The 26,924-nt window shown below is 40.3% G+C and overlaps 1 protein-coding gene across 3 annotated transcripts in view; it reads right to left on the bottom strand.

Annotated features, from left to right (window-relative positions):
* Window positions 1-2,970: 2,970 nt before the first annotated feature.
* Window positions 2,971-26,924, bottom strand: part of bicral (BICRA like chromatin remodeling complex associated protein) — a 60,959-nt gene continuing 37,005 nt past the window's right edge. For 2 of the 3 annotated variants that reach the window (XM_078404970.1, XM_078404969.1), the window contains 9 exons: window positions 25,564-25,769; window positions 17,848-19,827; window positions 15,821-16,037; window positions 13,795-13,913; window positions 11,792-11,853; window positions 10,150-10,298; window positions 6,670-6,764; window positions 6,364-6,466; window positions 2,971-5,411 (listed from right to left, as the gene is read on the bottom strand). In XM_078404970.1, coding sequence (XP_078261096.1) covers window positions 4,471-5,411; window positions 6,364-6,466; window positions 6,670-6,764; window positions 10,150-10,298; window positions 11,792-11,853; window positions 13,795-13,913; window positions 15,821-16,037; window positions 17,848-19,827; window positions 25,564-25,602 — 3,705 coding nt within the window. In that variant the 5' untranslated portion in view covers window positions 25,603-25,769 and the 3' untranslated portion in view covers window positions 2,971-4,470. The remainder of the gene's footprint in view (window positions 5,412-6,363; window positions 6,467-6,669; window positions 6,765-10,149; window positions 10,299-11,791; window positions 11,854-13,794; window positions 13,914-15,820; window positions 16,038-17,847; window positions 19,828-25,563; window positions 25,770-26,924) is intronic. The other variant, XM_078404968.1, reaches the window with a different exon arrangement.

The following is a 26,924-nucleotide window of genomic DNA, read 5'->3' as shown; positions in this document are numbered from 1 at the left end:
CGGGTTTTAATTTTATACCCAAGCCCACCTCCAAATTATGCACATTAATCTTCCAGTATCCTATTTCCCCATTGAATGTGTACAGGAAAGGCTGGTGATCTTTTCACAAAGATAAATCCAATAATCAAGCAAACTTGCATACTTTCTAGCTGAAGGTAGACACAAAATGCTGGAGTAACTCAGCGGGTCAGGCAGCATCTCTGGAGAGAAGGAATGGTGACGTTTCGGGTCGAGACCCTTCTTCAGACTGATGTCAGGGGAGGGGGCGGGACAAAGATAGGATGTAGTTGGAGACAGGAAGACAGTGGGAGAACTGGGAGGGGAGGGGAAAGAGAGGGACAAAGAAACTATCTGAAGTTAGATAGTTCTTCATCTAACTTCAGATAGTTCCTCTGTCCCTCTCTTTCCCCTCCCCCTTCCCAGTTCTCCCAGTCTTCCTGTCTCCAACTACATCCTATCTTTGTCCCGCCCCCTCCCTTGACATCAGTCTGAAGGGCCTCGACTCGAAACATCACCCATTCTTTCTCTCCTGAGATGCTGCCTGACCCGCTGAGTTACTCCAGCATTTTGTGTCTATCTTCGATTTGAACCAGCATCTGCAGTTATTTTCCTACTTTCTAGCTGAGGTCACCAGATAACATTTGTGTACAGTAACCTGCTTGAGTTTTAAATGATTTCATGCCAAACATTAACCAAACTGGCTGTGCAGGTCCGAATGGCTCAGGTTCACCACAGAGTACAATACCATTGAATCATCATGATATTTGTTCTTTCTAAAGATTCACAAAGATTTGGTATTTTCGTAGCAGAATTTCTTGAGTTTGTTTTAGGTCTATTTAGTTCAACATGATATTCTTTAACCTGAATATTTTCAACTATTTGCTTATGAATACTGTATGTTTTTCTATCCATTTACAGTAAGACATAGTTTTAAAAATAATTTATATCCACCAAATGCTGTATAGGAGTAAAATTTTTTAGATACAAATCCTGTTTCAAAAATGATTCCTCAAATTAGAATCAAAGTGTACAGCACAGAAAGAGGCCCTTATGTCCCTGCACATTCATGCTGACCATGATGCCTATCTACATTAATCCCAATTGCCCACATTAGAACTGTAATTTTCTTTATGATTCTTTATTATCATGTGTACCAAGGTACAATTACACTCTTCTTTTACATACCTATTAGTAAAATTATTGCTATACAATCCCTGGTTAAGTATAGAATGCACAGAAACAGCCCACTGAAGGCCCTCTCCTCGCCCGGCCATCTTCAACGTTGGTGCCCCAGGGGCGCCTCCCACAGCCAACCACGAGGGCACAGAAGGTAAGACCCCTGGTTCTTCTTACCGGTCCTTTGTCCAGCGTCCACAGCTGTCACCGACTTCCTCCACCCTCTTCTCCGGTTCCCGGTCTTTTGGGGCGAGCAGGGATCTGGCTCAGCAGCTTCCTTCTCCCGTTTCTGTGGCGGGCGAGCCAATCCTGGTTTTGGGGTATGGCTGCAGCTCCTTTCCTATCCAAGTACTGTTCAAATCCTATCTATACCCCTCATAGTTTTATACACCTCTATAAGATCTGCAGCCTCCTATCTTCCAAAGATAATACAGCCTATCCAATCTCTCCTTACAACAGCCCTCCAGGGAACATCCTGGTGACTCTTTTCTGCATTTTGTGTTGCTAACACATTCTTCCTGTACTGCAGCGACAAGAACTGTACACATTACTCTAAGTGTAGTCAAGATGTTTTGTACAACTGCAACATGATGTCCCAACTCTTATACTTAATGCCTTGGCTTCTGAAAGCAAGCACAAAAAAATGCCCTTTTCACTCCCCTTCCACTTGAAAGTGGCTATGAACTTGCACCCTTAAATCTCTCTGTATATCAACATTGATTGGGTTGCTGCCATTTAGTTTATATATCCTACCACAATTTGACCTTTTCAAAGTGCATTTTGTCATGTTTGTCGAGATTAAATTCCATCTGTTATTGCTCTGCCCAACTTTCCAGCTGATCTATGTTCCATTATATCGCTGGACACGTTTTTTAACTATCCATGGATCCACCAGTTTTCATGTCATCTTTTACTGCTCAGACCACCTACATTCTCATCCGAGTCATTTATGTGCATTATAAACAAATTCCCAGCATATCTTTCTGCAGAACATCACTTCTTAAAGATTTGAATCAGAAACACACCCACCCACCACTTCCACTTCCCTCTGCTTCCCCTCACCAAGCCAATTTTGGATTGTTTGCTAGCACACTTTGGATCCCTTGTGACAAACTTCTGGACCAGCCTACTATGCAGGTCCTCGTCAAAAGTCTTTCTAAAGTCATATAAACCATGTCTACCGTTGTCTTCATCATTTACAATGGAGCTTTGTGATTGAAGCAAGGGGAAGCATTTGCCTTTAAAACTAGCACATGTAATTGATCTGCTAGTGGGAAATCCATAAACTATTGCCCCCATCCAGCTTGGATACACTGGGTTGGCACTTACCCCTATTTTGAACATGCTTTTTACCTCTGCAGTGCAGTTGTAAGTATCCTGAATGCTAGTGACAAATCCAAATATAGTGAAAGGTAAGTAAACAGTTAGAAGTGTAATAGTGTCCATTTTGTTTCTGTTTCTTCCAACAAATTATTTGTTTGTTCAGTGAGACTTTCAATAACACTCTTATCACTTCAACTCAGGTCGTGCTGTGAATGTTGGGGCAAGTAAGGATAGGTTTTTTTAAAAATAACTGCATCTCAGGGAGGCAGATTAAATTGGATATCCGGATTCAGCTTAGTTGCATTTGAAGTATCATTGCTTTAGATAACAGGTGGTTTGCAACATTCTTTTTGGTTAACCTCCAAAAAAATATTTTATGTTTCCAAACAAAATTCACAAGACCGGGGGATTTTACAAATGTAATAATAAATGAAACATGCCATTTCCTTAGTTTATTGTAATTAAGGCTGGGGATTCAACTCAAGGACTATTGTTGTTTTATGTGTATACATATCTTCAATTTACTAACCTTAAAAATACATGACAAAAAATAAGAAGGTTTTATCTTTGGCAGGAAAGCAGTTAAACAAATATTCACAAAGCATACTTCCTTTTATCACAAAACAAATTTTCCAATCTTCTGCCATCATTTAAGAATTCAAAGATTCTTAATGTTACTGTACTATCTAGTTATACCTATCACTCTGTTACTTTTTTCCATGCAAAGAATATCAAAATAAATAATTACAGCACAATATTCAAATAAACTGTAATATTGAAAAATGGTTGCCACTAGCCTGCAGTGCTACAAATCTGTATACAGAGATAATCAATAAATTAAAAGACCAACACAAATTAGTTTTGTTGAATTCTTTGGCTCATTTGACAAGTTGATTCAGTGTTTCATTAGCATCTAACTAAAATACTTCTTAATAATTCACTCTGATCATGTTTTACCATGCTTTATATATAAGTACTGAACTAACTTAACAAAAATAACTTTGACATTTCCTTTTTTCATTTTTTTACAAAAAATCTTTATAAATATTTTAAAAATGTGTACAAAGCATTTCTAAGGAGGACCAGAGCTGAACACTACACAAATCAGAGTTTAAAATAAAAGACACTGTACCATTTAGTTCATAAGTGATTTTTTTTTCTCATGTGATGTCAGTTTGTAAGGCCTAACTGATCTAATGTGTATTTTGTGCTCTTCACTAATGCAAGGAAGCTTACAGTTGCATGTGCAAGACAAAAACAATAAAAGTCCACAAAATGGGAATGGAATCATCACTTTTTAGATCTACAGTTTGATAAATCACAGTATGGATACACACTGTGCTTTCAATTTTGGTCTTTAAGACCTAAAGTTGCCTTCATTATATAATCATAGTGGTATTAAAAATGGAAAAGGAATAATGAAGTGGGCTTTAACCTCATTATCAAGAATTCCAATTTTAAAATGACTTAAGTGGGAATGTTGCTCATTAACTATTCAAGATTTAACTTATTGGCACTCCATTCTCAAAAACTCTTACATAATATGAAAGACAAAAGTAACCCTGAAACAACACTTATACATTAAAGTATCAATTTAAAAATAAAAAAAATTGTACCACAAACTGAAAAGCACTCTTGAAATTGAAGAGTGCATTTTACATGAAATTAAAGCCTTAAAAAAACAATTAAATTAAGTATCTCTTCTTGACAACTTTTAAACAAATGACTTAATGCGCACCATGTGCCACCATAATTATTTTCAAAGTACAAACTACAATAGACCTTCCTAAGCTCAAACTAGTCATACTTCAAAATAAATCTATTTCCTAGTTTCTACTGCATTCATCCTCTTTCCAGGAACACCAAAAGCCTGTTCTCAGTATTGAGTAATGTGCTATTTTTCCCATCTTTATCCCTATGTTATCAATGCAGCAGACAATCTGTTATTTCTGTTCCCTTATGGTCACATTATCAGCATTCCAATATGCTATTTACTGCTGCTTCCAAGATGGAGTCTGTTTCTCTGATGCCTTCATTATGATCTTGTATACATTTTTCTACATTGTTCTCCACAGGAGCTAAGGCTGAAAAATGAGGAGTTTCAACTTCAGGTGAGCTATTTTTGATGATTGCATTATCAGAAGGTTTCTGAGCCTGCTGTAGATCCAAAATACTATTGATTGCACTCTCCAAATGTTCATGGAGCGATGTGTCACATTGAGCTTCTTTTGCGTCTTTAATTTGCACACATGTAAACTCTTGCTGTTTAGAATTTTTAGCACTCTGGTCTTGTGACTGGTCATGCCAAAGCAACTGAGAGTCACCCACATCATGCTCCAATTTAATGGAATTATTAATTTGATTAATAACTGGGTTCTGTCCCTCCTTCATTACATTGACTTTATCACAAGAATTACTGTGCTTTTTCTCGTCGTCAAACCTACTTTCTTCTCTGTCACAAATTTTGGTAGTTCCAACAACAGGTTCACAAGCTTTTTTACTTTGAACCGTGACATAATCAGATGTAGAGCCAGCAATGTTTTTACCACCTTCATTTCCAGTATCAGACCATTCTGGAGTTTTTGATGATTTACTCTGTGTTCCAGCTCTGCACACTGTCTCTGATTTGATTGTTAGTTTGAGCTCTTTACTGCCGCTGTATGATTTAACAATGCAAGGACTGTCAATGGAAGAGTTTGTGGCTGCCTTCATTCCACTTGTCACAGAAGATACTAAATGGACCAGTCGGGAGGGTTCACTTTTTTGGTTGATAGCAGTATTCACTGGTGTAGAATGCCTGGTGCTAATGTCTAAAGATTTGTGTGGCACCGTATCATCAGTTAGTTGTTGTGCTTCAGCAGCAGATTTCACAAAAACAGATGAGGAACAGCAAAACTTAGCTAAATAGCCATCTAAATAAAGAAAGGGGAAAAAATGATAATGAATTACTGCAATATAACATTTACATCAACAAATTAAATCACAATAGCTGAAATGGAGGCTTTTAGCTTGTCTAGTAAAAATACAAATGTGCTGACATAGCAGTAACAAATCAGTTAATCTATAATGGCTAAATCAGAATAGTAGCTGTATATCCCTTTAAAGCACTTTCACAACACTATCTCTGTCAATGAAAACAATTGGCCTCCAAGTGATTTGTGTACTTCTAAAATTTTAAAATATTACTTTATTACTACTGTCATCCAGGGTGACAAACATACTGGCATACTTAGCATTACATTGCTGGAGTGCCAATGATAGCAAGTGTTCAGGAAAAAATTTCATTGTGCACCTGTTTGCCCTTGTTAGACAGACATATTCTATGCACTGTCTCTCCTCGTAAGAAATTAGAAGTGTAGAAGAGAGCAGAGGTATCCAAGCTGACCAATTTCCCATCGCTCCACCCTGCCTCAACTGCTGGATTTTTTTTCATCTACCCACAAAATGTGTACCTACAATTAACAAATCAAAAAAGTTAACCAGGATAGTTAGTGAAAAACTGACCTCTGCTTCACAAATCATTTTATCAAATTCCTCATTAATCGTTGACAACAATAGTACATTTTGAATATTCTGATCTATATTCTTAAATTAAGTTTCTCTGTATCTTTATAATCGCAGGACCTTAATATAAGTATATATTATTTCCCCACTGTTAACAAATAGAGGGTGATCAGCCTCTATCCAAATACTTCACCATGAAATAGGACTGGTCAGGACCTTGAAGGAAGTTTACAAACTCAGTACTGTGAGCACTTACCAATGTTTTAACTTTTCATTATTAATAGAAATGAGTATGTTAAAATACATTTTTATTTCACAGATCTTTATACAAACATCTAAACATCAAGCTACAGTACTTACCAGAATCCTCCAAGGAACATCGTTTGTCCTGGATAAGGGCGACTTTCTCATCTTGATTGAACACTCGGTCAATCATAACCATTTCTGCAGAGGGATTTATTCGCTAAAGCCAAACAAATAATGATTAGCATAATTTTGCAAAATAATGTTCAATAATTTCATACTGAAATGTTGATAATGTTAATATATTTTTGATTTAGTGTATAGTTCAAATTGGATACATTTATCATTTTCCTGCAGCTGTACTTTATCCATTAAGAAAATGTAGGATGTATATTGTCCAATAGATATTTAAATAGTACTTACCATTGCATCTTCCAACAACAGTTTTCTATATTTGCTGAGCATCATCTGGGTGCGCTTCAACAATTGCACAGAAACATCTTCAAATTCATTATCCACTGGTTAAAAAAAAGAATGCAATTAATAAGGAATCAGAGCACAATGATGGAAAACTAATTTTCAGTCAATCACAGTAAAGCTGTTTGAGAGTGCAGTCAAACATTCAGTTTCGCTGACTTCAAACGAACTGAGTATACGGAGTCTCATTCAACTGGCAGCCAATGCTCTCACATATTTGCTGCTAATGAATAATTTTGGTTCCTCCTGTTCCATCCCTCTAAACAACCAAATGGTAATTCTTTTTCAGACGTACAAAATTATTGCAAGAAGCAAGCCTCTACAATTTTGTTTTTATAGCTGTGTAGTTAAAAACAATAACCTCTCCCTCAATGTCAGCAAGATGAAGGACTTAATTATCGGCTTCAGGAAGCATTGATTCAGTCCCAATCCCCGATCAGCATCAATGGTGCCAACATGGAAATGGTTGAGATCTTAGTGTCAATATTACCAAGGATCTTTCGTGGACCAACCACGTTGATGCGACAGCCAAGAACGCACACCAACACCTCTACTTTCTGAGGAAACTGAGGACATTCTGCATGTCTCCAATGACATTTACAAACCCCTACAGATGCACCATAGAAATAATATTGTTGGGTTGCAAAACAATTTGTTTTGGGAACTGTTCTGCCCAAGACCGCAAGAGATTGCAGGGTTGGAGAAGTAGCCCAGTCCATCACATAGACTAGACTTCCCACTGTTGACACCGTCTACACTATATGCTGCACTACACTAAAAGCAACCAACATCAAAAATGTGTCCTATCCTAGTCATTCCTTCTCCCTGCTCCTGTCCAGCAGAAGGTACAAAAATACAAAGATTTAAATGTGCGACTCTAGACTCGGGAACAGCTTGTTTCCATGTGGTTATAAAATCACGAGAGGGATAAGGATAAGGTATAGATAAGGTGGTTGGTGTAAACTGGAGAGCATAGGTTTAAGGTGAGTAATCTTGGTTGAGCCAGAGTTTTGAAAACAGAGCTGTGAAAGCTGAAAGCATTCAGACAACAGGGCACTGGAAGGATGGAATGCAATGCAGGAGAATGACAAAAATTAACTTGAAGTAATGTTGCCTAGTGAAGGTGTCCATGCTCTACAGATGAGTCAGTCTGTCTTCAGACAGGAAATACATTAACGTCTAGCCAAAATTATCTGTTATTTTTACATCCCAAAGGAATACTATTGTACAAGTCGATGGATACAGAACTTTATGCAAAATCTGCTGAATACATTAGAGAATCAAGGGTCTAGTGAGAATAACAACCTGATGGAACTAATAATTTAAAAAATGGTATTTGGGAATTTGGTGAATTCTGTGATGATCTACATACGTTCACCTATTACTGAAACCTATAAATTGAAACAGTAAGAAAATAAATGAGTACAGAAAGTGTTGCTGTAAAATAAACTTCCCTGTCCTTTAGAGTGTAAAGTTTAAAACGATTGAAGCAGCTTCCTAAGTGCACTCCTGTATTTGAACAAGTATAAAGATATCAAAGAACAATTCGAATTAACATAAATTTCAAAACTGTACGATTGCGGAAAAAGTCAAAGTTATACAGCACAGAAACGGACCCTTCAGCCCAATTCTGCCAAGGTTAACCAAGATACCTTTGTGAGCTGGTCCCATTTGTCTGCATTTGGTCAATATCCCTCTGAATCTCTCCTACTACCAATGTACTTTCAAATGTCTTTCAAATTCAATTGTACTTTCGTCTACCAGAGCCAGCGCTGCCGTCGCAGCTGCGGCTTGCCTGCAGTCCGTCTGTCTTTTGTGTTTTTTGTTGTTTTTGAATGAATTGTAGTTTTAATATGGTGTAGTGTTTGTATGTTATGTGGGGGGGGGGGAGTGGGTGGGAGGGAACGGGAACTGTAAAAAATTATCTCTCCCGAACGGAGACACGACCTTTGTTTCTGTGTCGTGTCTCCGTTCCCGTTGCGGCCTACCACCGGCCATGCACCTGGGACCACCTGGGGCTCTGGTTCGCAGAGCCCACGGCCTGGACTCACCACCTGCGGCGCTGGCTGCCTGCGGATGCTGCGGGTGCGGCTGCGACTCGTCTCCGGAGGCTCCGGCGCGGGCCACGTGGATGTCGGAAGCCCGCAGGCCCCTGGGTGGGGGCCGACATCGGGAGCTCCGGCAGCGGCAGAGGCAGCGTGTTCGCCAGCCCCGAATCGCGGGGCTTGGGTCGGCCCGCCGCGGACCTTTCACCGTCCGGCGCGGCCCGGAATAGGCCGTGGACCTTTTACCGCCCAGCGGGCGCTCCAATGTCGGGAGCCCCGACCGCCCCGACTTGGCAACGACAACAGCCTGACCTCGGGAGAAGACGGCAGGGGAAGAGAAAAGACATTCTGGCCTTCCATCACAGTGAGAAGGGACTGGAGGAGACTCACTGTGATGGATGTTTCTTTTGTTTGGTGTTAGTGTATGATTGTATGTGTTATTGCATTTTTATTGATTATTCTTATTGGTCTTAATGTTTCAACTGCGGGTAATGTTTCATTTCACTACACATTTATGTGTATGTGACAAATAAACGACTATTGATTGACTATTGACTTCCTCTGGCAGTTCGTTTGATAAACGCACCACCCTCTGTGAGAAAAGCTTGCCCCTCAAGTCCCCTCTAAATCTTCCCTGTATCACCTTAAACCGATGCCTTCCCGTTTACACCAACCACCTTATCTAAACCTTATCTCTACCCCTCTTGTGATAATATAAACACTATAATGTCGCTCCTCTGCCTCCTTCACTCCAGTGAAATCAATCCTAGCCTATCCAGTATCTCTTCTTATAACCTCCAATCCCAGCGATATCCTTGTGATTTTTTTCTGCGCACTCTAGCTTGATCAGATTTTTCTGTAGCATGGCTCTCAGAACTATTCACAATATTCCAGGTGCGGTCTCACCAATGTCTTGTACAGCTGTAATATGACATCCCAACTCTTGTACTCAATGCCCCATCTGATGACGACAAGCATGCCATATACCTTCACTTTGAGCTAACTATATACTTGTTTTTCTGTTTCTCTGTCTTTCTCTGTTTTACAACATTACTCAGGGTAATGTGTATCATTGTATATGTCCTGCCCTGGCTTAAACTCCCAAAAGTGTGATTGTTTTCTTTTCTTTTATAGCAATCAAACCAGATGAATCTTTGCATTCAAAAAACATGTGACCCAAGGCTTTCTCATCTGAAAATACACGCTCAACTTCTGACCCAGTTTCATATTCAGCCCTACAATATGCAACAATAATAGTTTATTTACTTGTATTTCAATACACAATACTGCAGCTTATAATATTTCGAGGGTTCTACTTGTCGCTACATAAAATTAGACCTCTACATCAGACACAAAATGTAATTAAAATACTCAGATATACCTTTCTGAAATTCTTCTTCGTTAGGGAGATTCCCTTGAAACACATGATATGGCAGAAGCCTTTGCATGGCATCTTCTTGTGACTTGAACAATGTTTTATAGTCAGGTTGCAGAACATTTCTTTGTTCTTCTTGTAATTGCTGAAGAATTCTTTAATAAAAAATATAAAATAAGGCAACTTACCAATTATGTAATATTTTTCAAAATCTCTTTACAATGGAAGCTTGTCTAAAACTAAGCAATAGCCAGAGTCCTCCTATATGCTGTGCTAAATCTACAGTGATAGTTTTTGACAACAGAGGTACATGGTGAGGTACAACAGAGGTACAGACCACACATGGTGAGAACACTGACACAAATCTTTATTGGCAGCACACAATAGCTTGGGAATGATGGGGAGAAACTGAATTATGCTCTGGGTGAATATTAATGAAGAATGCCAAGTTCTTGACATGTATCTGTGGTAACAGCTTAACAAATTAAATCATTACAATAAATGGACATTGGGTCCCACAGTAAGTTAGCAGCCTGTCATTTAACTTCTAATCCTAACTGATTGAAGATTGGCTCTAGCTCTATCTGGATAAATAGAGACAATGATCAGGTTGATGTAGTTTCTTTCACTACAATCCAATATACATTAGCATAAATATAAAAACATAATTCAAAAGGGATGATGCAGAAATTGGAACTCAGTATTGTTGTGGCAGAGATTCCAATAATTTACACATGGAAACAAATAACTCATTGCACAGAATATCAAAATACTGCCACAATGAGTTACATGAAAATTTCATTAAAACTATTATATGACGTGAAGAGCACACTGTGACAAAAATTATTGTTTAAATGAATGAAATCAAAGACACCATTGCGGTGTTCCATAGCTTATTATTAGTGACTTCTATACAAAATGTTGTGGGTTCAAGTGGAATGCGGATGGAACTATTTATTTAATTAATTGATTACAATATTCTCAAGTCTTAAAAACGAGCAATAAAGATTGGGGAAAATGGATGGACGTTCTAGTTGACCTCTCAGTGTGAGAGAAATGGCCATAAAATCAAAGAACTTGACTTGGGGAATGAAATAATTCAAAAATGTAATAAAGATTGATTCGAAACTAACAAGTGAGAATGTAGAGCTGTACAAAATCAAAGAAGTGGCTGTGGATAATTTTGAAGACGATAAATCTAATGAGAGAAGGGTGAGAATTTGCTGAACAAATTATGGGTATGGATGATCTGACAAACAATCAATAAAATGGAAAAGGAGCATTAAGAAACCAAGAGATGTTCAGAATGGTCATGGATTTGAGAACAGAATATGAGAAGTAACATTATTTGAAATGGCTAAACTAATTCTGCCAATGGACATCCAACCTAACCAGAATCAGTCATGCACCAGGTGCACACAAACCTCATACTGGGGATAACAAGATAACATCTAAGAGAAGCAAATACCACAAAATTAAGTAAGAGCATCAAATGTATAGAAAGGCAGTACAGGAACAAAACCAAAGAAGAAGTGATTTAATCATGAACAAATGGGATAGGCAGATACAGAATATATTAATAACACTATTAAAGCCACTGCTTTAAAATTCTTAACATTTCAGTATACCACTAAACAAATGTACTTACAAATTTTCTTTAGTAAGTTGCCTTGATGCATGTCTCTTCTGTCCCACGATCTGGCCATCAAACTAAAATGAAACAAACGTCAGCAATTCAAACAATTTCATTGGATGTCAATAGATATGAATTTACATACCTCCCAGCAGACTAAAATATATGTAGGAGATATATCATGGTAGAATAATTCAGACCCGTTTATAATTACATACACCACACCAGACAACAACATTTAAAACAACGTGAAACAAGCCACCCATAAATTGGAGCTTGCTAAACAACAGCAAACTAAAAATTCACAATTTTTTTTTTTGTATTCCCTAATATCTGAATAAGCATGCAAAATTAAGTAAATTAGTTCAGAACCTATTCATTAATCTACTAGTAATCCAAAATGTAAGAACAATTCATTTTACAATGTTTCTTTTCTAAACAAATTCAAAACTATTGCAATGCTCTATCACTTCAAGGAGGTCCATCTGAATAAAACTGTTCTTTAATATCCCACTGTAAATCAATGAAATGACTCAGAAAACCCATAAATTCTTGCGTACTTTGTGCATTGTATGCAAAATTTCATGGTACTTAGATACATGTGACAATAAAGTATAATTGAACCATCCATCCATCCATCCGTCCATCCGTCCATCCATCTCTAAAACTCTCTGTCCGTCTGCATGTGTGTTTGTGCACACCATAACTTTGGTGCTTCGCACAGCCAAAACGGTACACCGTAGCGCCACAATTTTTGCGCCACATTACTCACCATTATTCTGAGCATATTATGTAACAACTCTCATTCAAATTGAAGCTACATTTTAAAAACTACACGTATTTTAAAGTTTAAAAATTCACTTTCTAACCCATTTCCTGAAACTCCTCAGCGTCTGATGTCACAATGCTCCACGTTCAACTTCATTTGCTCCTCACTCGCCAAAACAAGATGGCCGCCGGCAGCGCTGCCGCCCGGCCTCAGTCGTCCCCTCCCCCCTCGCCCCTCTCCGCTCTCCCCTCGCCTGGCCCTGCCCCGGCAGACTCGCACGTCGGCAGTCAGCGTTGAACGCACGGGCATTGGCAAGTGCCTTTCACAGCCAACGGCTCCACGGAGGGGAGTGGGCATGGCGGCCGACTGGGTGGAGGGGAGAGTGGGGGTAGGGAGAGGGTGGCGGTAGGGGGGAGTGGGGGTGGGGAGAGGAGGTGGTGGGGGGAGGAGGGGGAGAGCCGGGGTGGGGGGAGGAGGTCGGGGATAGTGGGCGTGGGGAGAGGAGGGTGTGGGGGGAGGGGGCAGTGGGGGTGGGGGGAACAGTGGGGGTGGGGGAAGGGGGACAGTGGGGGGCAGGAGAGAGTAGGGGTGGGGAGGAGGGGAGAGTGGGGGTGGGGAGAGGGAGGGAGGTGGGGGTCAGGAGAGGAGGAGGGGGGAATAGGAGTCGGGAGGGGGAATGGGGGTGGGGGCAGGGGAGGAACAAGTGTGGGTTTGGGTAGGGGGGATGGAGTGGGTCAGTGGGGGGAGGGGGGGATAAGGGGGATTGAGTGGGGGGGATTGAGGGTGCTACGCCAATACAGGAGAGGCTTTGAGTCCAGGTCTCACTCAGTGACGACACCCTCTCCCTTTCCCTGTTCCCCCTCTACGAGGAATGGGCCCAACGGGTCCACTTGGTCTAGTTGAAGAATAAAAAAGAGATAAGAAGGCAGAGGACATTCGGGACAAAATTACAGAGCATAGGGCTTTAACAGTTAAAGGCATGTGTGCTAATGATCAAGAGGCCAAAATTGGAGGACTAATCAAATAAGGAAAGCAGTTTAATACTGTTATTTATTATTTGCGATTAAAAATATCAAAGCAGTCCTCACAAGTCTTTAGGATCACACTTCAATGGTAATAATCAAATTTTCACACTTTCAATAACTTGGTGACAAAGCTGACCATTTTTTAACTGCATCTTTGCTAGCAATTGAAATGATAAAATACAAAATTTATAAGACATTAAAACAAATAAAATACTGTAACTTACTTGTGAAATTTTGTGGATCTCTGGCTGTCCTAATATTTTATCCTGCAATGAATGTAGTTGTCCCAAATGCTGTTGTAAACCAGCAGCTTTGTGAAACTGACCATCACTCATTTGCATGGCTGCAATATATAAATGTAGAGAACAGAACCACATGAGTGACATTTTAAGAAAGAGAATCGTAAAAACCTTAAAATGAAGTGTGAAGATAGAAAGTAGGATAGATTGACTAGTTCTTTTAATAAATGAAACAGAATGTATGTTCTTAATTCGTTTTTAATTGATTTAATTCCAGGGTATTATATTGTCTTGAGCTAATTGACATTGCAGAAATGCAAAAAACCTTCAAGGTAGTTTTCAAATATGTGTTCATTAAGGTTTTGTTGAGCTCACTTTTTAATTAGTTATTTTCAATTTTTACAATAGTATTGTACGTTAAAATAAAAATGTTTTGTGAAGCAACAGATAAACTGCGTGCAGTTCTGCTGTAGGTAGGTAAGGTACAGTGGGAGGAAACATCAATATCTCATTGTATCTCGTCTTTTCCCATTTTACCAACTGTCTGAAAATTATGAACATAAAGACATATGGACCTGTGGGTTCATCTAACCCACTCTACCATACAACAATCTTTGAGCTTATCTTTGAGATACTTTTCAAAAGGTATAGGGAATTCTAAAATCATGGCCCTGACAGCAGAGATTCCTCAACATAACCAGAAATGCCTGCTTCCTAATCAAAGGTTATACGCACTTGTTCTATATTCTCCTGGAGTAGACGATCTCTAAGCATTAATCTTATCAAACCCACATGGAATCCATGTTTTTTCATAAATGTTAAACACTCAGTTTTGTTGCATTTGTGAATTGAAAAACAAAACTTTAATTTGTTTGCTTATATCAAAAAGATCGACAGCAACATTTCCAAACTTTCCTTAAATAGAGATGTAATAGATATTGTACTAATTGCTATATTATTCTAGATTACTTGGTGAACTTTCTCCAAAAATATGGAACCAGCCATTTGATACATCAAGCACTTCTTTCCACAGAATAGTTGTTAAGGGGGATTATTAAGGGATTGGACACGCTAGAGGTAGGAAATATGTTCCCAATGTTGGGGGAGTCCAGATCCAGGGGCCACAATTTAAGAATAAGGGGTAGGCCATTTAGAACGGAGATGAGGAAAAAGTTTTTCACTCAGAGAGTTGTAAATCTGTGGAATTCTCTGCCTCAGAAGGTAGGGAGGCCAATTCTCTGGATGTTTTCAAGAGAGAGTTAAATAGAGCTCTTAAGGTTAGCGGAGTCAGGGGGTATGGAGAGAGTGCAGGAATGGGGTACTGATTGTGGATGATCAGCCATGATCACATTGAATGGCGGTGCTGTCTCATAGGGCCGAATGAAATGCAGTCCTGCACCTATTGTCTATTGCCTATTTAACAAAAACTCCAAAAAATACACTCAATCTATCTAGTATTAATGGGAGGCAAAAAACCTGGATGCCTGTTTAATCTTACAATTTGTATTTATAGGAATACCTTTCTGTATTCTATATTTAAACACTTAAAACTTCCTGGATATTGCCATTCATAACATGACATTTTCAGATGCCATAATATTCCAAATGTGCAATTATCTGTGATACATTTTATTAAAACAGAGATCTAGGTTTTCATTACTGATTACAAGTTTGAACAGTTAGGTTTTTCTTAGGGCTTGTATATGTTCTCAGAATTATTCATACACAAATTAAATAACTTGCTTATAAAACATTGATATTTTATTTATTTTAAAACCCAAAGCCTTTAATTGCATCTTGACATGCAAACTGCCTATTTCACATTGTTTTTTTGCTGATTTTTAAGTGTCATTTTAATTTTTATTTCTGCTTTATTTCCAAGTGTCCTAACAGAACATGACAACACAAAGTTCATTATGCAATATATAGAAATTTGTTTCACAAATAATTAACATAGTAGTAATGTAAGCCTGTTGCATTGTTACATGTACTGAAAATTTCCCTTACATACCCATACACGTGGTTTTGCCTAGAATCCCTGTATTCGTCAATGAGCTGGGTACTTGTGACTGGCGTAGGTTATCAGCAGCATGAGCCTTTTGAACAGAACTAGGCAGAGTCTGACTTCCAAAAAGAGAAGCTGAAACTTGATTGGAGAGCTGCCCCAAACTAACCAACGACTGGCTAGTGATTGGCTCCTGCTTATTTGCTATCATCTTCTTGGAAGCCTGCAACCATGTTATTGAATAAATAAAATTATATACCAATCCATCTGGCATTCAAAATAAAAAAATCCAAATTTCATTTTCTCCATGTCTGAGTAATCAATACAATTTTCACATGGTAGTTTTTGTTGTAACCACATAGCAACTTGTGGATTTAGATATTTCAGAATTTATAAAGGTACAAGATAAATTAAGTACATTTCTTATAGTCTGTTGTTCAAACTATCACATAAGTACAAGTGTTACATCAATTTTTGAAAACATAACAATTAATCAATGAACTCCAGGATGATCATAAATGTCATGTGATATCAAACACCTAGAAAAAAGGGGAGGGGGGAGAGAGGGAGGGAGAGGGGGTGAGGGAAGTGGGAGGGGGTGAGGGAAGTGGGAGGGGGTGAGGGAAGTGGGAGGGGGTGAGGGAAGTGGGAGGGGGTGAGGGAAGTAGGAGGGGGTGAGGGAAGGGGGAGGGGAGGGAAGGGGGAGGGAAGGGGGGGAGGAGGGGGGAAGGGGAGGGGGGAAGAGGGAGGGGGAAGAGAGGGAGGGGGAAGAGAGGGAGGGGGGAGGGAGGGGTAAGGGAGGGGGAAGGAGGGGAGTGGGGGAGGAAGGAGGGGAGGGAGGGAGGGGGAGGGAGATGGGGGGAAGGGGAGGGAGGGGGGGAGGGAGGGGGATGAGGGGGAGGAGGGGAGGGGGAGGGGGGAAGGGGGGAATGGGGGAGGGGGGAAGGGGGGAGGAGGGAGGGGGATGAGGGGAGGGGAGGAGGGGGAGGAGGGGGAGGGGGAGGGAGAGGGGAGGGGGAGGGAGAGGGGAGGGGGAGGGAGAGGGGAGGGGGAGGGAGGGTGAGAGGGGAGGGAGAAGGGAGGGTGGAGGGGGAGAGGTGGCGACGGGAGGAGGGAGGGAGGAAGGGTGGAGATGGGAGGGAGGAGGGTGGGGGGGAGAGGGGAGGGGGGGAGTGGAGTAGGGGGGAGAGGAGAGGGGAAGGGGGAGTGGGGGGGAGACGGGAGGGGAGGGGGGGGGTAGTGGCGGGGAGAGGGGAGGGGAAGTGGGGAATGCAGGGGACGTTTGGCCCAACAGGTCCACTTGGTCTAGTATTAAAGTATAATTCAAAAGAAAAATATTGCCGGTGCTATAAGTCTAAGGTAAAACATGAAATGTCATTAATACTCAGCGGGTTGGGCAGGTTTAGTGAAAGTAATGATGTTAACACTTCAAACAGATGAGGTTCATTATGTTTAAAAGGCCATTGGCTTGAAACATAAAACTTGGAATCTCTCTTTACGGGCACTACCTTGCCAGCATTTTGTTTTATGAAAAATTAAACAGCTCTTTTTTACTGAATTACAATGCACACAGTACAGAATCAAAGAACTGTTAACATACTGTTTACAGTAGGTGAACTACTGTTGGAGCCGGCAGATCGGTTCTCATAGCTGACTTCCATGGCGGAAGTCAAACTGGCGGGTCAAATTTGCCATCGACCAGCAGGTCAAATTTGCCCCCTGGCCAGGTTCTGGAACTCCGGCCCGGCCAGGGCTGGCCAATCCGTTCCCATAACAGACTTCCATAGCTGACTTTGCGGCCAGTATCTCGGTCCCCCCAAGGCCGTGACCTCTGTTGGTCCAGCAAAAGGGATAATCCAGAAAGGCTCTGGAACCAAGGGTGCCGGGAAATCAGCAGTAGACATGTAATGGGATGTTACATTTTTGTACCAATAAAGTATATTATCATTTCTATACTGTCAGGCAATGTGATTCAAAAGGTTCTTCTCTCTTTTCTATTTATCATTGATAAATTTATTGCATTCATCACCTACTTGTGAACAGAGGAATTGCTGCTGGCTGCTGGTTTGCGTTACTGGCATCTCCATCCGGCTGAATGTGACCTGCCGTGAGGGTTGCATTAAATTGGCGTTTTGGTGATAAGGATTGGTAATCCGGAAAATATGATTCATACCCAATTGTTGCTGACATTGCTGTTGTGCAGACTGTACAGTTACAAGTGATTGCTCACCCTGGCAAACCACTACAAGGTTATTTCCAGAATTTGCTTGTGTAACCTGATCACCATTGTTTGCTGATGATATTGGAGGTTGCATTGTAGACACATAGCTGGAGCACCCAGAATTAGGTGCAATTGAAACAGTCAGCTGATTTGGGAATGATCTTCCTCGAACTGCATTCTGCCCAGATTGCTTAAATATTCCTGCATTAATGTTCGAGCCAACAGTGGGTTGCACACCTTGACCGGTCGGAAGATTAAATAACATCTGTGAAGCTTGTTGAAGTGGAACCTGTCCAGTAACTAGCTGTGATGAGCCATGGTTTGCTAACAGCTGTCCTGAAGAATTAACTACCTGTTCCATGCCACCCTGACCAGAAGTCAACTGTCCAGCAGAGTTCTGATTTAAAAATTGTCCTGAAAAAGACTGGGGAGCCAGCATTGTACCTGAAGAATTGCGATTTGTTATAACACATTCTGAAGCCACTTGATTCGAAACCAACTGGGTGGGTATAGTTCGATTTTGAAGAATCTGTCCATTTGCAGTCTGAAGGTGCTGAACAGTTGAATTCATATTCAATGCTAGGCTGGTAGGAATGAAAAATTGGTTCTGGGATGCAAGGGGTTCATGTTGCCCTAAAGGAGGTCGGATTATGATACTGGTCCCAGTTTGATTTAAAACTTGTGGTCTCCCTGATTTTCTCGGTACTTGCTGTTTTGCAGTATTAATACCCATTGGTGAGCCCACCACTGAATTTTGAAACGAGTTTGTGGGGCCTAAAGGAAGGTTATGTTGCATTTGCTGCTGCTGTAATGATACTTCATTTTGAATTTTAAATGCTGTAGGCAATTCCAAATTGTTTATGTTGTAAACGGTTTGTTGCTGACTGATCTGAGCAGGCTTGGGTTGAATACTGAGTGAAATTTTAGGTTGGCTTGGTACCGGAGCTCTTTGAAGGATGATATTATGTAAAGGCAGTGCTGTTGGAATATTATTACCACTAAAATGAACAGACATAGGTTGTGGGACCTGGTTAATATTTGAGGCCCCATAGTAAGTGTTTCCATTAAGTGCAGTCACTCGCCTCTGAAGTAACAATCCACCAGTTTCGTTTAAACCAGATGGGTTCAAGGACATTGGTTGATGGTTGGGTAGAGGGGGCATATTGTAATTACCTACGGTCACTGAGTTTAGAGCAGGTAACTGTCCATTGTCCTTGGAAATAAACTGAGATCCTTCGAACTGATTAAAAGTCATTACAGGCTGCTGAGTATCTAATGAACCAATCAACTGAACTGGTCCAATTCCACCACCTGGGTTACTACTGGGTACATGTTGAATGGCAACATTGTTGATGCCCATTTGTTGAAAGAACCCAGGCTGTACATTAGTTTCATTATTTACAAAGGGAGTTCGCAAAACTTGCTGTAAAATGGGTGATGGTGTTACATTCATCTGCTGTTGTGGCAGACCCCTTACAGATGATATGCCAGAAGACAGTTGAGAAACCTGAGAAAAGGATGTAGGATGAATCTGAGGTTGTTGGAACTCCTGGGTAGAAGTAATACCAGCTGCCAAATCTGCTTCCTCCTGTAAGGTTTGTTGAGTAATATTGGCCTCCTGAAGAGACTTCTGCAGAATATCAAAAGGCTGGTCCCCATTTAGATTTGAAAGAGGAGAAGAGGTATCCAGCTCTTCCAAAACATTAAGACTACTCGCTAACTGTAGTCTTGAGTGGGATTCTTCACCAATATGGTTACGTGTATCTTTAGTAGAAGAGGTAGGATCAGCACCCTGAAAAATGCAAAATAGACATCAATTAGCAGATGCAATTTTGATTGAAACCAACATGGTTTTTAAAAAATTTTAGTAATTAAATTGTATGTTGAATTAGAAGTGCGATAAAAATAATAATTTTGTAATGAGCTAGCATTCCAGACACATTGCTCAGCAAAATCAGACTGTCAGCTTCTTGTGAACAGGATTTAATATCTGTCCTACATCAAAGGAATGGTATAATTATAATATAAGGAGTGGGGGATGCATGTGATGCCAATAGATATGCCTTAGAGATATGTACTTAGAAATGGCACTGTTCCCGTTTAGGTGCATTGACAAGCATTTGTTCTGAATATTAACATAGCAATCATGAAAAATGTAAGTTTTACACAGAGGCACTTTCCAATGTGAAGCACATAAAAGAAATCCATTAAGCCTAGTTATGTAAAGTGAATGGAAGAGAGGGCAGGAATTTGGGTTGAGGATTCTCTTTCAAGAATCAGTGCAGCAGGGAAGTAGGGAGGGTGGGGTGTGGATCAGCTACCGATGATTGGATACAGGACAGAGGATTGAACGATAGGGAAACAAATTGTGGTTAACTGAGGAAGATTAAGACACAGGCTGCTCACCAGACACCTGCGGAGGAAGGGGATTAGGGATGGGAATCAAGTGCTGGAGACCTTGGGAAAGGGAGGGGAGGGCCTCTGTCAGAGGATTGGCAATTAAAGGAGTTAAATTGGGCAGCAGATCAGTTGAGAGACTGGGCAGGTTAGAAACAGAAACACAGAAAATAGGTGCAGGTGGTGGCCATTTGGCCCTTCGAGCCAGCACCGCCATTCATTATGATCATGGTTGATCATCCATAATCAGTAACTCGTCCTGCCTTCTCCCCATATCCCTCGATTCCACAAGTTGGGAGTCACAAGTTGGGTGGTGAAACGTGCAATCATGTCAGTGGAGAGGAAAATGTGAAAAAACTGCAAGTTTATCGGTTAGGGACCTGTCTAATTAAGTTCCCATGATTCTACAACTAATCAGTAGATCCCCTGTAAGCATGAACAGAGGAGGCCTCAGAAGTGCTGTCAAAGCCTATCTTCTGCACAAGTGGTTCTTGCATCCACAGGCCATATGCATGTTGATGAAAAACTTGGAGTGGTACCCAGGCTGCACAATGTGCTGCTGGATGCCATTGTGCATATCAGATAAAGCACCCAGAGAGAAAATTACAGACCAGAGAATTTATGATTTTACTTTATAAATTATTTTTCATTGATATTAAATCATGTAGCACACAAAAAGATGGTAATGCACAATATAATTTATAGACAATGATCAACACCACCAGAAGAATTGTCTTTAGCACTGCAATGTGAGAAAGTTTTAGTATGCTTCTGAGATAACAAAATATGAAATTCACACAGGTAATCTTTTTTTTTATTATGATCACTTATAGACTTATTAAGTTTTCAAAGGAAGCTATTCATGTCAGCTCTTAACTGGTGAGACATATTGGGCTAATTTCCTGAGGTAACATTGGAACTTCCCCAAGCACATTCTGAAAATCGTTGGGATATGTAACGCTCCTTGAACTGGAATTTAGGATATGCTGGAAACAGAAAGAGCACAAACATTACAGTCCCACATTCCAAACAAAGTCCTGCAATATGAGCTGAAATCACCTCCTCTTTCTATTCCTAAATTAAAAGTAGAGGCTCAGCTGTGATAATGCCCTTCGTACTTCATCTATTCTTCACCTATAAGTACAAATCATGAGTTACAGAATTTTTGATTACATGTTTTAGCATCCTGCCATACTTCAGATCGATGACAGGTAAAGGGAAACCATAGATTAAGAATTATCCCTGATTTAGGGATTTAAGAAAATGCTTAGTGTTTACTTACCTCTGCTCTCACGTTAATAGGACTTTAGGTATTTTTTAGATTCTTACCCTGAAACTTGCACTCGATCACTCCAACTTATTGACAGCTGAGATGAGTCTTCAGAAAGTATGTGTTCATTTTGCAGCAATATGTCTGATTGCTACAAATTTGGAGGTTATGCAAGTTTTAACTGCTATTTAATTTGATTTTTTTGTTTTTGTTGTTAAATTAAAAGACAGCTTACGCCCAAAAGACTGAATGGCACTGTGATGTAATAACTAATTAAGAATTCAAATGATGCCATTCCTGATGGAGTTCCAGGAATTTGACCAAATAACAATGAAGATGCCATCAGATATTCTTATTATTATTTTGCTGGCAAGTTTATCTCATCTACAATAAATAGCTGCTTTTCTTTATGCTGCAATAAAATAAAATAGCAGAATATTGCACAGTGAAAAGAGATTGATCTGCCATGCCTACCAGCCTGCACATTCTGCCAGATTAAGAAAAGCATTGTCAATCCCTCTTTTCATTCAAGAAGGTAACAGTGGGCACCCCCAAAGTCCTGCTCATTGCATATACCTCCCACAAAAGCTATTTGATGGGAAGTTCCAGGATTCTACCTAGGAACAATTAAGAAACTGCAATGTCTGATCAATTCAGTGATATATGATTGGAGGAATTTGGAGACAATGATGTTCCCATACACTTCTGGACCTTTTCTGAAAAGGGTGCAAATTTGAAAAGTGTTGTTGCAGCTGCTTGCCTGCAGTCCGTCTGTCTTTTGTGTTTTTTGTTGTTTTTGTCTGAATTGTAGTTTTAATATGAAGTAGTGTTGTATGTTATGTTTTGGGGGGGGGGGGGGGGGGGAGGGAACGGGAACTGTAAAATTCTCTCTCCAGAACGGAGACGTGACCTTTGTTCTGTGTCGTGTCTCCGTTCCTGCTGCGGCCTACCACCGGCCATTCACCTGGGACCACCTGGGGCTCTGGTTCGCAGAGCCCACGGCCCGGACTCACCACCTGCGGCGCTGGCTGCCTGCGAATGCTGCGGGAACGGCTGCGACTCGTCTCCGGAGGCTCCGGCGCGGGCCGCGTGGACGTCGGAAGCCCACAGGCCCCTGGTTGGGGGCCGACATCGGGAACTCCGGCAGCGGCAGAGGCAACGTGTTCGCCCGCCCCAAATCGCGGGGCTTGGGTCGGCCCGCCACGGACCTTTCACCGCCCAGCGGGGGCTTCAATATCGGGAGCCCCGACTGCCCCGACGTGGCAACTCCAACAGCCTGACCGCGGGACAAGACGGCAGGGAAGAGAAAAAGACATTCTGGCCTTCCATCACAGTGAGAAGGGACTGGAGGAGACTCACTGTGATGGATGTTTCTTTTTGTTTGGTGTTAGTTGTGATTGTATGTGTTATTGCATTTTTATTGATTAATCTTATTGGTCTTATTGTTCAACTGCGGGTAATGTTTCATTTTACTACACATTTATGTGTATGTAACAAATAAACGACTATTGACTATTGACTATTGAAGAAGTTGCTGCAGTTATCCTGTAAATGTCATATTTTGCAAGCACTATGCATAGGTAGTGAAGGGAGTTTTTGGTGGGGGAAAGTGTGCCAGTCAAGCCGTAGGTTTCGTCCTGGATATTGATGAGTTTTCTGAGTGTTATTGGAATTGCATTCAATTACACAAGTAGCTAATATTACGTGCCTCACATATGGTGAAATGGCATTAGGGAAAGGCAGCATCTAATCTGTTCTTGCAGTCATATTATTTGAAATGAGCCTGTTTAAGTTCCAAATCACTATGACCCAATGCTGGTGCAGAACTATAGACGATAGACAATAGACAATAGGTGCAGGAGTAGGCCATTCGGACTTTGAGCCAGCACCACCATTCAATGTGATCATGGCTGATCATTCTCAATCAGTACCCCATTCCTGCCTTCTCCCCATACCCTCTGACTCCACTATCCTTAAGAGCTCTATCTTGCTCTCTCTTGAAAGTATTCAGAGAACTGGCTTCTGAGGCAGAGAATTCCACAGATTTACAATTCTCTGACTGAAAACGTTTTTCCTCATCTCTGTCCTAAATGGCCTACCCCTTATTCTTAAACTGTGGCTCCTGGTTCTTGACTCCCCAACAATGGGAACATGTTTCCTGCCTCTAACGTGTCCAACCCCTTAATAATCTTATATGTTTCAATAAGATCCCCTCTCATCCTTCTAAATTCCAGTGTATACAACCCTAGTCGCTCCAGTCTTTCAACATACGACAGTCCCGTCATTCCGGGAATTAACCAAGTAAACTTATGCTGCATGCCCTCAATAGCAAGAATATCCGTCCTCAAATTTGGAGACCAAAACTGCACACTGTACTCCAGGTGCGGTCTCACTAAGGCCCTATACAACTGTAGAAGTACCTCTTTGCTCCTATACTCAACTCCTCTTGTTATGAAGGCCAACATTCCATTGGCTTTCTTCACTGCCTGCTGTACCTGCATGCTTCCTTTCAGTGACTGATGCACTAGGACACCCAGATCTCGTTGTACGTCCCCTTTTCCTAACTTGACACCATTCAGATAATAATCTGCCTTCCTATTCTTACCACCAAAGTGGATAACCTCACACTTATCCACATTAAACTGCATCTACCATGCATCCGCCCACTCACACAGCCTGTCCAAGTCACCCTGCAACCTCATAGCATCTTCCTCACAGTTCACACTGCCACCCAGCTTTGTGTCATCTGCAAATTTGCTAATGTTACTTTTAATCCCTTCATCCAAGTCATTAATGATCGTCTCTTTATGGATATAGACATTACCTAGCTATTGTGTGGCATGAATGCTACTTGCTCTTTATTTGCCCAACACTGATTTGGTAACTTTCTTACTATCTTTCTTATCCGAGCTCAGATTGCTTCATTTTTAAGGGTTAAAAACACTATGATCACAGCAATTATCCCTACTTTTGATTTTGTGCTGGAGAGAAGATCACTGATAAAGAAAGGCCTCAAATTAATTCCTTGAGGATTTTTTTTGGCAATGCCTTAGGTCTGATGATTGGCTTCCAAATACCACAATTTCTGCCAGTTGTGATTACAGTCAGTGGATAGCTGTCTCTCCCTTCCTCCCACTGCTAATTTTCATTTTACTTGGGCTCCTTTAGGTTAAAGACAATCTAATACTTCCATTGTGTAAAGGGTAATCACCCTCATTTCCATTCGAGAATTCAGCTTGTTTAGTTTTAGTTTTATTATTGTAACATCACTGCAGTGAAAAGCTTTGTTTTGCATGCAATCCAAACAGATCAGATAATACCATACATAAATACAATCAAGTCAAACTTAAGTACAATAGATGAGGTAGAGGTGAATTGGTCTATGCCCTAGCTTATAGAAGCTTTTTCCAAGTGTAGACACTCTAATGAGTCCAAAGCTGAGCGGTCCTAGTCAAACCAAAACAAAGCCTTGGTGAACAGTTTATTGGAAAGTGCCAATTGAAGGCAATATTGAAAGCCCCTTACATCATTTTGCTGATGATTGTGAGCTCGGTTCTGCAGGGTTAATTGGCTGATTTTAGTTTGTCCGTTTTGTAGATAGACTGGGCGGACGGCAATGTTGTATCTGTACCGGAACAGTGTGACATAATTAATTCAGGAGCACTACTATTGAAATGTTGCCACACCTTTAAGCCTCTCCTGTATCCAGTGCCCTAAGACATTTCTTGACATCAAACTAGATGAAGACTGGTTGGTTTCTATGATGGCAGGGCTCTCAGGAGGAGGCCACGATGGATCATCCAATTGGCATATCTAGCTGAAGATGGCTGCAAATACTTCAGCTATGTCTTTTAAACTCACATGCTGGGTTCTGCCATCGTTGAGGATCAGGATGTCCATGGAGCCTCCTCCTCCGACTGGTGGCTTAACTGCCCTTCACCATTCATGACTGGATATGGCGCAACTGTAGAGCTTTAATCTGATCCATTGGTGTGGAATTTTAGTTCTCTCTATAACATGCTGTCTCCGTTGAATGGCATGCATGTAGCACTGTGTTGTAGGTTCACCTGGTTGGCACAGTAAAAGTTTGTAAATTTATTATTTTATGTCTCCGTAATTTTCTAAGTATTTAGCTTTTTGGAGGAAGCAAAAACATGGAAGAAATGTTTTTTTAAACTGCATTCATTCATTTGCCTCCTTTCTGGTCTCTGATTTCCATAGCTATTGCTCATTGACCTTTTTTGATAGAGTAGTTTTTTGAAATTGTTCATTGGTAGTCTTCATGTTTCCTTTGTTAAATGTTGATTGCGAAGTTTTGTACTATTTTAATCTGATTTATCATTGTTTAAGATGAACGTGAATGTTTCTTACATTTGTTAAAGTAACCATAATGCGTCAATGAAGTGAGCAAATTAAGTCTAGGCAGCATCAAATTTAGTGTATACTATGAGGGTTATTCTTTTTCATAATATCCCTCACACATTTTCCCACATGGTGAACAGATATTTATGAATAATCTCTGCTCATGCTATTTTTTTATCGTTGGAACTCTCCCACTTATAAAGCCAATAATCATAATCCTTTATTTCCTTAGACAAAGCATATCTGTCTGAACCTAAAACAATACAAATTCTGTTTGTTGTGCTATATTATAGTTTGATATTCACATTAACTCAGTGGTAGTTGGGATGACTATTCATTTTTTTTAAATTAGGAAAACTGGTGTTCCTAAGTATCATCTTTTGGATGTGATAATAAAATTATGCCCAAGCTACACTCTCTGATGAAGGTAAAAAAAGACAATTGCCCAATTTAAAAAGCTTTATCCCGGCCAACATTTAATCCTTAATTAACATCATTTAAACATCAATTATTGTTATTTTTTCCTACCAAATTACAGTTAAAACACAAAGTATTTGTGTTATAACACCAGAATAAGCAAGCGCTCAACCAAGAAAACCAAGCCCAATGCCAAAGTAGTATCTAAATTGCTTATACACACTTATGTTGTAGGACAATAACTAAATCCATATTCTGCATGTAAACAAAAAAGATAGCTTCTCTGTTTATTCTTTGATTTTGAGAAACACTCCATAACTTATGGTCTATTTTTGCATAAATTACATCAAAGGAAAATGTTATTTTTGGATAAACATAACAATTATTAAATCTAGCTTGGATGAGGCAGTGAATTTGTACAGCAGTTTATGTTTTAAATTTTC

The sequence above is a fragment of the Rhinoraja longicauda genome, chromosome 9 (assembly GCF_053455715.1).
Source record: "Rhinoraja longicauda isolate Sanriku21f chromosome 9, sRhiLon1.1, whole genome shotgun sequence".
Classification (NCBI taxonomy): domain Eukaryota; kingdom Metazoa; phylum Chordata; class Chondrichthyes; order Rajiformes; family Arhynchobatidae; genus Rhinoraja; species Rhinoraja longicauda.
This window is presented reverse-complemented; position numbering and strand designations above follow the sequence as displayed.